Source organism: Triticum dicoccoides, chromosome 2A (genome assembly GCF_002162155.2).
Source record: "Triticum dicoccoides isolate Atlit2015 ecotype Zavitan chromosome 2A, WEW_v2.0, whole genome shotgun sequence".
Classification (NCBI taxonomy): Eukaryota; Viridiplantae; Streptophyta; class Magnoliopsida; order Poales; family Poaceae; genus Triticum; species Triticum dicoccoides.
This window is the reverse complement of record NC_041382.1, coordinates 606,257,892-606,270,841: the sequence shown is the minus strand read 5'-3', so window position 1 is coordinate 606,270,841 and position 12,950 is coordinate 606,257,892. Positions and strand designations below refer to the sequence as shown.

General features: G+C 40.1%; 1 protein-coding gene across 1 annotated transcript in view; it reads left to right on the top strand.

The window, feature by feature from the left end:
* Window positions 1–4,198, top strand: part of LOC119355661 (UDP-rhamnose/UDP-galactose transporter 6-like) — a 4,744-nt gene extending 546 nt beyond the window's left edge. Inside the window, exons 2-6 of the mRNA XM_037622505.1 lie at window positions 589–796; window positions 1,535–1,719; window positions 1,802–2,002; window positions 2,816–2,977; window positions 3,601–4,198. Of these exons, the coding sequence (XP_037478402.1) occupies window positions 667–796; window positions 1,535–1,719; window positions 1,802–2,002; window positions 2,816–2,977; window positions 3,601–3,912 (990 nt within the window). The 5' untranslated portion in view covers window positions 589–666 and the 3' untranslated portion in view covers window positions 3,913–4,198. The remainder of the gene's footprint in view (window positions 1–588; window positions 797–1,534; window positions 1,720–1,801; window positions 2,003–2,815; window positions 2,978–3,600) is intronic.
* Window positions 4,199–12,950: the final 8,752 nt, after the last annotated feature.

Below are 12,950 nucleotides of genomic sequence, written 5' to 3'. Positions count from 1 at the left end.
CCGTTAAACTCCACGTCCGCCAATCTCATGTCGTCGTACGGGGCTTTGCTTTCTGTTCATTTGTGCCTGAGATCTGTGGACACACTGGAATTAGCTCCGCGTGAGAGCCACCGCGATTGTTCCGTTTTCTAGGGTTCGATTACCCCGTTGCTGAATTTGAACTGTGGACACCTGTTTTGAGGTACTATATGAGTTTTTAGTCATTCAGCGATTACCTAAAAACCCCTCCACAAATTTCCCCTGTGCCGGCACAAAGTCCGCATGCCATCTAGATCCCGCCACTTTGGGAGATGTGGTTAGTTAGCCCTAAACCCACTCGATCGTCCAAGTAATAGGAACTCAGTGGCGTTAAAAAAAGTTTGTGTTCATATCCATGTTTGGTTTGCCATCTCGGCTAGTTCATGTCGTTACTTTATTATGTATATCTCCAATTATGATTGCTTGGTTTTGGAATTTCACCATTGCGCATCATTGGCATTCTCTGATAGTTCCGTTTCACACTCTTGGCTACAAATCTAGTGGTGTCTGGTGCTACCTTTTTTTTATGGCATTAACTGCTCTACTTATGATAACTGCCTTTTTTATGTTAGGTGCACCACATTGTACACTGAAGGAAGGCCTTTTTGTATATTAAAATTAGCATTAGACCCTACATGATAAGAAACCATGGCACCAGGAAGCAAGGCAGAGAAAAAAGCAGCATTGGATGCTGGGGCATGGATGTTCAATGTTGTAACTTCGGTTGGCATAATCATGGTCAACAAGGCCTTAATGGCTACACATGGTTTTAGCTTTGGTAAGAATACACTGCAACACTTTGGTGTTTTTATCTATAGAACATCTGATGTTTCTAGCAAAATAGAACATCGGGTGTCGCTGTATTCTCAAACTGAACTGCCCAACTGTGTTCCTTACATTGTCTCTTCCTTCGCTGCTTTCCCTTGTATCACATTGATCAAACTAGGACAGGACACATATATGCTTATTTAAATTTTGTTGGACTTGTAATTCTATTTATGTCAATGGAAGCCATATATTATGACATTTATCATGGAACATTGGACTGGTTGAACTTGCAAATTTACAAGCTTGGACCCCATGGAACATTGGATTGATTCGACTAGGGTGCTATACATATATCCTTATCTAAATTTTGCTGGACTTGTAACTGTATTTCTTTCTATGAAAGATATCATCACATTTACCATGGAACATTAAACTGGTTGAACTTGCAATTTTAGAAATCGATAGGCGTCCATTTTTCAATAAATAAGACAATGATCTTGACTTCCAATGGAGATGTAGTAATGAGATTGGTAGACTTTATGGGAACACTAAAAGAAATGTTTGTAAGCCACTATATGTGCACCTTTAGCTTGAGATGTGCATTCATGTATAACATTTACGGGAATTTTATTAGAACTACTTATTTAGAGGCTGATGACCTTAAGCCCATAAATGGAGTATGTGTATTCTTTCGTTGACCATCTTTTGTGCCACTAATGTTGTGTTATTATTGTGTTTGTTTGTGCAGCCACAACATTGACTGGGATGCATTTTGCAACTACCACTTTGATGACATTGGTAATGAAATGGTTAGGATACGTTCAGCCATCTCATTTACCTCTGTCGGAGCTAGTAAAGTTTGTATTTTTTGCAAACCTATCAATTGTTGGGATGAATGTTAGCTTGATGTGGAACTCTGTTGGCTTTTATCAGGTACAATATACAACTCCTGCTCTTTTCAATTTATGGAAGTAGTTTATATACTAAACTGTTTTTTCATCATTTTTGTGTTCAGATTGCGAAGCTATCTATTATTCCACTTCTATGCATTATGGAGGTCCTGTTCGAAAATTTCCGTTACTCGAGGGATACAAAGCTTAGTATAGTGGTTGTCCTTGTAGGTGTGGGAGTGTGTACAGTTTCTGATGTCAGTGTAAATGCGCAAGGATTGGTAGCTGCCGTAATAGCAGTTTGCGGCACTGCATTACAACAGCATGTAAGTACAAGAATGTCAGTGAATTCATTTTGTTTGCTGCTGCATATTATATAGTAGTACTTTCTTAATGGGTATCAATTTATATCATATTGATATCTTATTCCTGGTTCCTACCATACTACTCCCTCCGTTCCAAAATAGATGACCCAACTTTGTACTAACTTTAGTATAAAGTTAGTATAAAGTTGAGTCATCTATTTTGGAACGGAGGGAGTACATGTTTTATTTCTGCCTACAGAATTCAGTCTTTGTAGAGTTCTAGGCTATCATGTATTTCTCATGTTAAACTGCAGTGTTTGTTCATTGAGTTTGTTGGACAGCAAAATACTGACTGCATTGACTGATGCCTTAGCTACTATTCTTGGTTATAATAAATGCAAGATACTAGACTGGGTCTGCATGAGATCCAATGGAAGGCTTGCATCTGAAGTCCTATTTTATTGTGCATATTTATTAATTTATTTCACTTAGCTGAGGTTCTCTGATATCTCTTTTATAGTATTTTCTTTGACTCCCTATATTTTAAGCGAGACGTAAACATATACAGAAACCTCTGCCCAGTTAATGTCTCAAAAACATACTAGTAAGTACTCCCTCCGTTCCATAATATAAGAGCATTTTTGACACTAGTCTAGTGTCAAAAACGTTCTTATATTATGGGACGGAGGGAGTAGTAAAAGTTTCTACTTTATTTATCACATATTTATTTGTGACCACAGAAGTTTTGCCCTAGACTCCCTTTTTGTGTGTGCATGTTTTAACAACTCTTCTCTTTTCATGTATTTATTATTGTCTGGATCCTTCATTTTGCAGTATGTCAATTACCTTCAACGGAAGTACTCTCTCAACTCACTCAAACTCTTGGGTCACACTGCACCAGCTCAAGCAGCTTCACTGTTGATATTAGGCCCATTCGTGGACTTCTGGCTTACCAGGAATAGAATCGACACTTTTCACTACACCAGCACAGTGACGGTATGTAACCAAATGAAGAATATATATGACATCATGATGCTTGCCAGCATTCCATAGTACATCATTTATGACATTGCAGTGATTGGCAAATACATCATATATAATACAAAGATTACTGCAGCTCAATTGTTGTTTCATTTGTTTGCTTTTAAAACTGGATTAATTTTGAATCATTATCTGTAATAACCAGTCACTCAAAACACAGGTAGTTGATTGCATGATTAAGGTTGCATAGTGATGGAAGGATCCAGTTGTCTGCAAAATTAGCTAGTACTCCCTCCGTTTCTAAATACTTGTCTTTCTAGACATTTCAAATGACTACTACATACGGATGTATGTAGACATATTTTAGAGTGTAGATTCACTCATTTTGCTCCGTATGTAGTCACTTGTTGAAATGCCTAGAAAGACAAGTATTTAGGAACGGAGGGAGTAATATACTATAAAAATAAATATAATTTATCCATTCCTTGGTATTTACAATCTTATACGTTGAGCCTTCAAAGATATGAATGACTGCTGGACGCATTCTTTGTTTTGTATCAGTTCTCCTACTTATGGCTTGCTTTCTGACATCACCAGTTTCTGCTGTTGACTGACTCCATTTCCCCATCGCCTTTCAGTTCTTCATTGTGCTGTCATGCGTTATTTCAGTTGGGACCAATCTCAGCCAATTCATATGCATTGGGAGATTCACCGCCGTCACGTTTCAAGTGATCGGACACATGAAGACAATTCTCGTGCTAACCCTGGGATTTCTGTTGTTCGGGAAAGAAGGCCTGAATTTCCATGTGGCGTTTGGGATGATCCTCGCCATTGTTGGGATGATATGGTACAGCAGCGCGTCTTCGAAACCCGGAGGCAAGGAGCGGCAGGGTCTGGCGAGCGAGAAGGCCCAGAAGTCGCCACAGTCGGAGCTGGACGATAAAGTATGAGATGGAAGCCTCGAAGTTCCTATCGTCAGCTATTTATATGGACCCTGTCTTATATATCAAAAGTAAAATGATCGTGAGAATTTTCCTCATTGTACACGGTTCCTTGGAGGAATGTTTCTACAGGGATGTTAGAAATGTAGGCCACAGGAGAAAGACAGAGTTTACACTTTCGCAGGAAATACTCCTACATAGGTTACGTGGGCAGACGTTTTCAGTTTCAAGACTTGGTAATTTTATCGCCGGCGTTCCTTCTTTTGTGAAAGTCATCACTGTCGTTCTTTGACAATCTTACTATACACATTTACACGTTACTTGTCAGCCAGTAGTCATTAGAGCAACTCTAGCAGAAGTCAGCCATATGGGCAGCCTCCATATCGCAGATGAAGAGGGAACACGTAAACATGGATTCGCCAAAAGTTGGTTTTCATATTATTTTTCTTACATGTAGGTCCTGCTTGTCATTGACTACAACGGTTCTTCCCCAATAACCCAAACTTCTCAACACATTTGATTCAACTCGACTTGATTTTAATCTTGGGCCAAAAATTAGTTGCATTGCGACTTGCATTTATAAAACATCTAATGCTTGGTTAAAATAAAAACTAGTTCATCGTAGGCCATTGGTTCCAGCTCCTTCGACCTCAGCCCACTCATATCCACCTGTTTAGAGAGATCAAGTTCAAAATACACACGCAATTCATTGTAGCGGAGATGTGTATGTCCCTCGAGACTGTAACAAGCTAGCTAGCGCATATGATGGCGGCTTTGGGTACATGTTTATATCGTGTTTCTAGCCATGTTTGGTATGAACATGTCTTGTAAACTTGTGACCAACAATTCTATGTTGTAACCGGCGATTATGTCGTGTCGTAAATGGAATACAAGCATTCCATGTCAAGAAAATATAAACTAATTAGCTTTCTTTACGTATATATAAACTAATTAGTTAATATTGTAGTTGCGTAGGTGACGGATGGATTTGTCAGCGGGGCCTAGTTGCGGCCACGGCCACCACCTCCATGGTGATCATTGCCGCAGCTGTCGGGGGAGGGGTAAAGGGGGATGCGACAATGCATGCCGCGATGCCCCGTAAGATGGCCTCGATGCGCTCATCTCATAGCGGCCATGCTTCCGCGATGGTGGTGGTGGCATTGTGGGTCTCGATGCTTTGGAAGATGGCTTTAGCGCACTCGTCCCAGGCCGGCCATGCTTTCGCGGTGGGGGTGGGCGCATGCGCACGGTCCCTAATCCGCCACTCCCTTTTCGCCTCATCCCTTGTGAACTCAGCAAAGGCCCACTTCCAGCTGCTCCCAGAAAGGGGCTAAGCATCTGGCGGCGGTTTCGGGAACATGTTTGGAGAGGAGGTGGAATGAATGCGGGCCAGGGAGATTAGGGAGGTGCCGGAGAAGGCAATCGAAGAGGGGAGGTAGCGACGACGTTTTATAGGTTGCCAGGGCCACCATTAAGTGGCAGTTGAGGAGGCGGCAGGCAGCCATCAAGGGGCGTCCTTCCGGATGAGAAACACGGTCCCGCTCACACACTAGCTAGGAGATGATGTCGTGTGGCGTCCATATGATGGATTATCACAGGAATTCAATGAAGTGGGTGTGGCATTAATGGCCGGGTGGTGCTTCGGAGGGTGCACAACTTCAAAACCCAATTGTGGCGTGAGGAGGAAGAAGCTGAAACTTCCCTGTGTTGACGATTGGGCTTTGGAGCAATTCATACTTGACCTCTTCAACCTCCAAAATATAGAGGATGTGAGGTTGTTTACAGAGCGAGCTCTATAAATTATGCCCATCATTACTCATGTGACTCTACTTTGGCCGAGTACCATTTTGACGCAAATGGGGGTGTGAAATAATCAATCCGTTATTTTTCCATTCATTAATCTAGCGCATTTAAGAGTTTTGTCACATCATCGTACGCCAGAGAAGGCCCATTAATTATTCAATTTACTTTTCCTTTCAATCGAGGAGATTTTAAGGTATGAAGTTTCTGAATATTATAGAAAACATGAAACATTTTTAAATCCTAATTTTTTTTTTGAAAATTATGTACACTTCCAGAAAAACGGAAACTAAATTTCAAATAGGAACATCTTTTAAAATTCACAAACATTGTTTGAAAACACCAACTTTTTTTATTAAAACATGAACATTATTTGAATTCGTGAACATATTTTTAGAACGGGAACATGTGTTAAAAATTCGTAACATTTTTTAAAAAATGTGTATCTTTTAACATCATTTTGAAGTATGAAAATTCACTAATACAAGAATATTTTTCGAATTTGGAGCATTTTTTAAAATGTCATTTTCTTTTTAGAAATCTTGAACAATTTTGAAAAACAATACTTTTTTGAAAAAATGGGAAACTTTTTTCAAGTTCCGAATATTTTTCAAAATAGCAACAAAATTTTGGAATTCTAAACATTTTCTATAATGTGATTTTTTTGAAATTAGGAATGTTTTTTGAGAATTTTGAAGTTTGAAATAAATTCTATGAGAAAAATAAAGTTGGAAGGGAAAAAAGAGATAGGGGAAGGAGAATAAAAATAGAAGTACAACACAGAAACAAAGAAAAAATGGGCCAGCCCATTATTGGTTGTCCTGTGTGAAGCTCCGACTATTTGTCGACCTGTGTGGAAAATAGAATTTTCCCAACTGCGTGGGCAGAAAAATAAGTGGGCTAGCATCGCTGGGCCACAGCAAGCGGCCCACGAACAGAATTCTGGAATATCCTTTTTTTTCTAACAGACGAACGCATAAGAATTTAATATCATCTTGGATAAAAAAAAATCTTTTCGGCGATGAATGGATGAAAAAAATTGACGAAATGCATCTTGCTTTATTAGTAAAAAATAATAAGGTAATAGTATATTAGTATTGACATATACGGTATATGTGTACAATATTTGAAGCCTACATATGTTGTTTTTTTTCAAGATAAGAGGCCACACGACCCCCATTTGCTTTACGATTTGGAGTTCAGGATACAACACGTAATCCATTACACTATGCAACACATATGTATCAACCCGACATATTGCCATATCTAAAAAAACTTAGATCCCTAGACATATATCCATACATAAAGGATGTCGAAATATTACCTAGAGTAGATATAAAAGCACTGAAACATCTCTATTACAGCTACACACGAACAAGTCCACAACAAAGCATCCAACATACCCCGGGCGGTGTCAACATAGACTCCGAACATTAGGATTTCAACCACGCGTTTGTTGGAAGACATCATTCGCCTTCTGAGTGTCTCTTGCATACTCCTTTAAACATTTTTTGTCCTCGTTTTTTCTGCAGAACCACCCACAACCTTGTAGAGAGCATAAGGTAAATATCACACTAACATGATCAGACTTGTTACTTGTTTTCCAACATACGTAGGTAGTTCATGGTTCACAAGTGTTTTGGTAGAAAATGACATTATGCTAACTAGTATAATGCAAATCAAGAACACCCTAATAATTGTTTTGTATTACTTTTAATCTCGTTAGAGGAAGCAGTTAATTTTCTAGCACCCATTAAAAAAATCAGCAACAATGCGCGGGGCATCGTTACATTACAGTAAACATCGACTAAGATGCCATGGTTGTTGAGTTGCAACCAAGATTGATTGAATTAATCGCTACAATTCACAACTAAACCATAATTTTCTTTGAGTTAATACCACTATTAGTACATAAACTTGTAGTGGTGGGAACAAAGTCATACAAGAACTTAAAAAAACCATAAAAGTAGTCCTACAACTTGCTTAACAGAATATTTTACTACAATTCTGTTAAATCTGATGACAAAATGGTAATCGTCTGTTAACTACGGCGGCAGCTCTCTCTCTCTCTGTGTGTGTGTGTGTGTGTGTGTGTGTGAGGTGCGAGAAATAAAAGGGCACAAAGAGCTTGTCGTAAATGGTTACGTCGATGCAAGCTTTGACACCGATCCGGATGACTCTAAGTCGCAAACCGGATACATATTTATATTGAATGGTGGAGCTGTCAGTTGGTGCAGTTTCAAGCAGAGCATCGTGGCGAGATCTATGTGTGAAGCGGAGTACATAGCTGCTTCGGAAGCAACAAATGAAGGAGCCTAGATGAAGGAGTTCATATCCAATCTAGGTGTAATACCTAGTGCATCAGGTCTATTGAAAATCTTTTGTGACAATACTAGAGCAATTGCCTAAGCGAAGGAATTCAGATTTCACAAGAGAACCAAACACATCAAGAGACGCTTCAACTCCATCCGCGATCAAGTCAAGAAGGGAGACATAGAGATTTGCAAAATACATACGGATATGAATATTGCAGACTCATTAACTAAGCCTCTTCCACGAGAAAACATGATTAGCACCAAGACTCCATGGGTGTTAGAATCATTACAATATAATCTAGATTATTGACTCCAGTGCAAGTGGGACACTGAAGGAAATATGCCCTAGAGGCAATAATAAAGTTGTTATTTATATTTCCTTACATCATGATAAATGTTTATTATCCATGCTAGAATTGTATTAACCAAAAACTTGATGCATGTGTGAATACATAGACAAAACATAGTGTCCCTAGTATGCCTCTACTTGACTAGCTCGTTAATCAAAGATGGTTAAGTTTCCTAACATAGACATGTGTTGTCATTTGATGAATGGGTTCACATCATTAGGAGAATGATGTGATGGAAAAGACCCATCCGTTAGCTTAGCATAATGATTGTTAAGTTTTATTGCTATTGCTTTCTTCATGACTTATACATGTTCCTTTGACTATGAGATCATGCAACTCCCGAATACCGGAGGAACACCTTGTGTGCTATCAAACGTCACAACGTAACTGAGTGATTATAAAGATGCTCTACAGGTGTCTCCGAAGATGTTTGTTGGGTTGGCATAGATCGAGATTAGGATTTGTCACTGATATGTCTCTATCGTATCTACTTTTCCAAACACTTTTGCCCTTGTTTTGGACTCTGACTTGCATGATTTGAATGGAACTAACCCGGTCTGACGCTGTTTTCAGCAGAATTGCCATGATGTTATTTTTGTGCAGAAATAAAAGTTCATGGAATGACATGAAAATCAACGGAGAATATTTTTGTAATATATAAAAAATACTGGCGAAAGAATCAAGGCCAGGGGGCCCACACCCAGTCCACGAGGGTGGGTGGCGCGCCTACCCCCTAGGCGCGCCCCCTGCCTCGTGGGGCCCCTGGTGCTCCACCGACTCAACTACAACTCTATATATTCACGTTTGGGGAGAAAAAAATCAGAGAGAAGGATTCATCGCGTTTTACGATACAGAGCCGCCGCCAAGCCCTAATCTCTCTCGGGAGGGCTGATCTGGAGTCCATTCGGGGCTCCGGAGAGGGGAATCCGCCGCCATCGTCATCATCAACCTTCCTTCATCACCAATTTCATGATGCTCACCGTCGTGCGTGAGTAATTCCATCGTAGGCTTGCTGGATGGTGATGGGTTGGATGAGATTTATCATGTAATCGAGTTAGGTTTTTTAGGGTTTTATCCCTAGTATCCATTATGTTCTGAGATTGATGTTGGTATGACTTTGCTATGCTTAATGCTTGTCACTAGGGCCCGAGTGCCATGATTTCAGATCTGAACCTATTATGTTTTCATGAATATATGTGAGTTCTTGATCCTATCTTGCAAGTCTATAGTCACTTGTTATGTGTTATGATCCATTAACCCCGAAGTGACAATAATCGGGATACTTACCGGTGATGACCGTAGTTTGAGGAGTTCATGTATTCACTAAGTGTTAATGCTTTGGTCCGGTACTCTATTAAAAGGAGGCCTTAATATCCCTTAGTTTCCAATAGGACCCTGCTGCCACGGGAGGGTAGGACAAAAGGTGTCATGCAAGTTCTTTTCCATAAGCACGGATGACTATATTCAGAATACATGCCTACATTACATTGATGAATTGGAGCTAGTTTTGTGTCACCCTAGTTATAACTGTTGCATGAGGAATTGCATCCGACATAATTATCCATCACTGATATTGCCTACGAGCTTTTCACATATTGATCTTTGCTTAGTTACTTTTCCGTTGCCACTGTCACAATCACTATAAAACCAATACTGTTACTTTTTCCACTGTTACCGTTACTTCCATATTACTTTGATATTAAATACTTTGCTGCATATATTAAGTCTTTCAGGTGCGGTTGAATTGACAACTAAATTGTTAATACTTGAGAATATTCTTTGGCTCCCCTTGTGTCGAATCAATAAATTTGGGTTGAATACTCTACCCTCGAAAACTATTGTGATCCCCTATACTTGTGGGTTATCAAGACTATTTTCTCGCGCCATTGCCGGGGAGCATAGCTCTATTCTTTGAGTCACTTGGGATTTATATCTGCTGATCACTGTGAAGAACTTGAAAGACAAAAGAACCAAGATTTTTCCCTCAACTACGAAGGGAGGTAAGGAACTGCCATCTAGCTCTGCACTTGATTCACCTTCTGTTTTGAATAAACTTGCGACACCTACTCCTGCTATTCATTCTGATATGCCGCATGTTATTGATGATGCCACTTCTGCTTTGCATGATGCTTATTGATAACCCACAAGTATAGGGGATCGCAATAGTTTTCGATAAGAAAGAGTGTCGAACCCAATGAGGAGCTAACGGCAGAACAAATATTCCCTCAAGTTCTATCGACCACCGATAAAACTCTACGCACGCTTGACGTTCACTTTACCTAGAACAAGTATGAAACTAGAAGTACTTTGTAGGTGTTGTTGGATAGGTTTGCAAGATAATAAAGAGCAAGTAAATAAAAGGTAGGGGCTGTTTAGCTAAAGACACAACTAAGTTAGTTTTAGTAAAGAGCTTTTTGTTACGAGAAAGTTATTTGTCCCTAGGCAATCGATAACTAGACCGGTAATTATTATTGCAATTTTATATGAGGAAGAGGCATAAGATAACATACTTTCTCTACTTGGATCATATGCACTTATGATTGGAACTCTAGCAAGCATCCGCAACTACTAAAGATCATTAAGGTAAAACCCAACCATAGCATTAAAGTATCAAGTCCTCTTTATCCCATACGCAACAACCCCCTTACTCGGGTTTGTGTTTCAGTCACTCACGCAACCCACTATAAGCGAATCATGAACGTATTGCAACACCCTACAACGGGGATCCCTCACGCTTGCGCGACTCGGAGAGCACCATAGGACATCACCAATAATAAAACATGCAACTTAAACCAATCTTGATCATCAAATAGCCCATAGGACAAAACGGATCTACTCAAACATCATAGGATAGCCATACATCATTAGGAAATAATATATAGCGTTGAGCACCATGTTTAAGCAGAGATTACAGCGGGTAAGAGAGAGGTTACACCGCTGCATAGAGGGGGGAAGAGTTGGTGATGATGGTGGTGAAGTTGTTGGTGAAGATTGCGGTGATGATGATGGCCCCCGGTGGCACTCCGTCGCCACCAGAAGCGAGGGGGAGAGAGCCCCCCTCCTCCTTCTTCTTCCTTGACCTCCTTCCTAGATGGGAGAAGGGTTTCCCCTATGGTCCATGGCCTCCATGGCATGGGAGGGGCGAGAGCCCCTCCGAGATTGGATCTGTCTCTCTGTCTCTCTCTGTTTCTGCCTTCTCAGATTCTACCCTTTCACCGTTTCTTATATTTCCAGAGATCCGTAACTCCGATTGGGCTGAAATTTTGACACAATCTCTATCCGGATATTAGCTTTCTTGCGGCGAAAGAAGGGCACCAACCGCCTTACGGGGTGACCACGAGGGTCAGGGGCGCGCTTGCCCCCCTGGGGCGCGCCCCCTGCCTCATGGCCCCCCTCGGGCACCGTCTCCCGTGGATTTTTCTTCCCAAAAATCATATATATTCCAAAAAAATCTCCGTCAGTTTTTATCCCGTTTGGACTCTGTTTGATATGGATTTTCTGCGAAACAAAAAACATGAAACAAACAGGAACTGACACTGGATCAATATGTTAGTCCCAAAAATAGTATAAAAAGTTGCCAAAAGTATATGAAAGTTGTAGAATATTGGCATGGAACAATAAAAAATTATAGATACGACGGAGACGTATCCGCATCCCCAAGCTTAATTCTTGCTCATCCTCGAGTAGGTAAATGATAAAAAACATAATTTTTGATGTGGAATGCTACCTAGCATAATCTTGATCACATATATAATCATGGCATGAATATTAAGATACGAGTGATTCAAAGCAATAGTCTATCATTTGACATAAAAACAATAATACTTCAAGCCTACTAATAAAGCAATCATGTCTTTTCAAAATAACAAGGCCAAATAAAGTTATCCCTACAAAATCATATAGTCTGGCTATGCTCCATCTTCACCACACAAAATATTCACATCATGCACAACCCCGATGACAAGCCAAGGAATTGTTTCATACTTTTGACGTTTCTCAAACCTTTTCAACTTTCACGCAATACATGAGCATGAGCCATGGACATAGCACTATAGGTGGAATAGAATGGTGGTTGTGGAGAAGACAAAAAGGAGAAGATAGTCTCACATCAACTAGGCGTATCAACTAGCTATGGAGATGCCCATCAATAGATATCAATGTGAGTGAGTAGGGATTGCCATGCAACGGACGCACTAGAGCTATAAGTGTATGAAAGCTCAGACTAAAACTAAGTGGGTGTGCATCCAACTTGCTTTCTCATGAAGACCTCGGGCGTTTGAGGAAGCCCATCATCGGAATATACAAGCCAAGTTTTATAATGAAAATTCCCACTAGTATATGAAAGTGATAACTCAAGAGACTCTCTATATGAAGAACATGGTGCTACTTTGAAGCGCAAGTGTGGTAAAAGGATAGTAACATTGCCCCTTCTCTCTTTTTCTCTCATTTTTTTATTTTTTTTATTTTTGGGCCCTCTCTTCTTCTTTTTTTTGGCCTTTCTCCTTTTTCTTCTTCTTTTTTTTTCTTTTTTCCGTCCGGAGTCTCATCCCGACTTGTGGGGGAATCATAGTCTCCATCATCC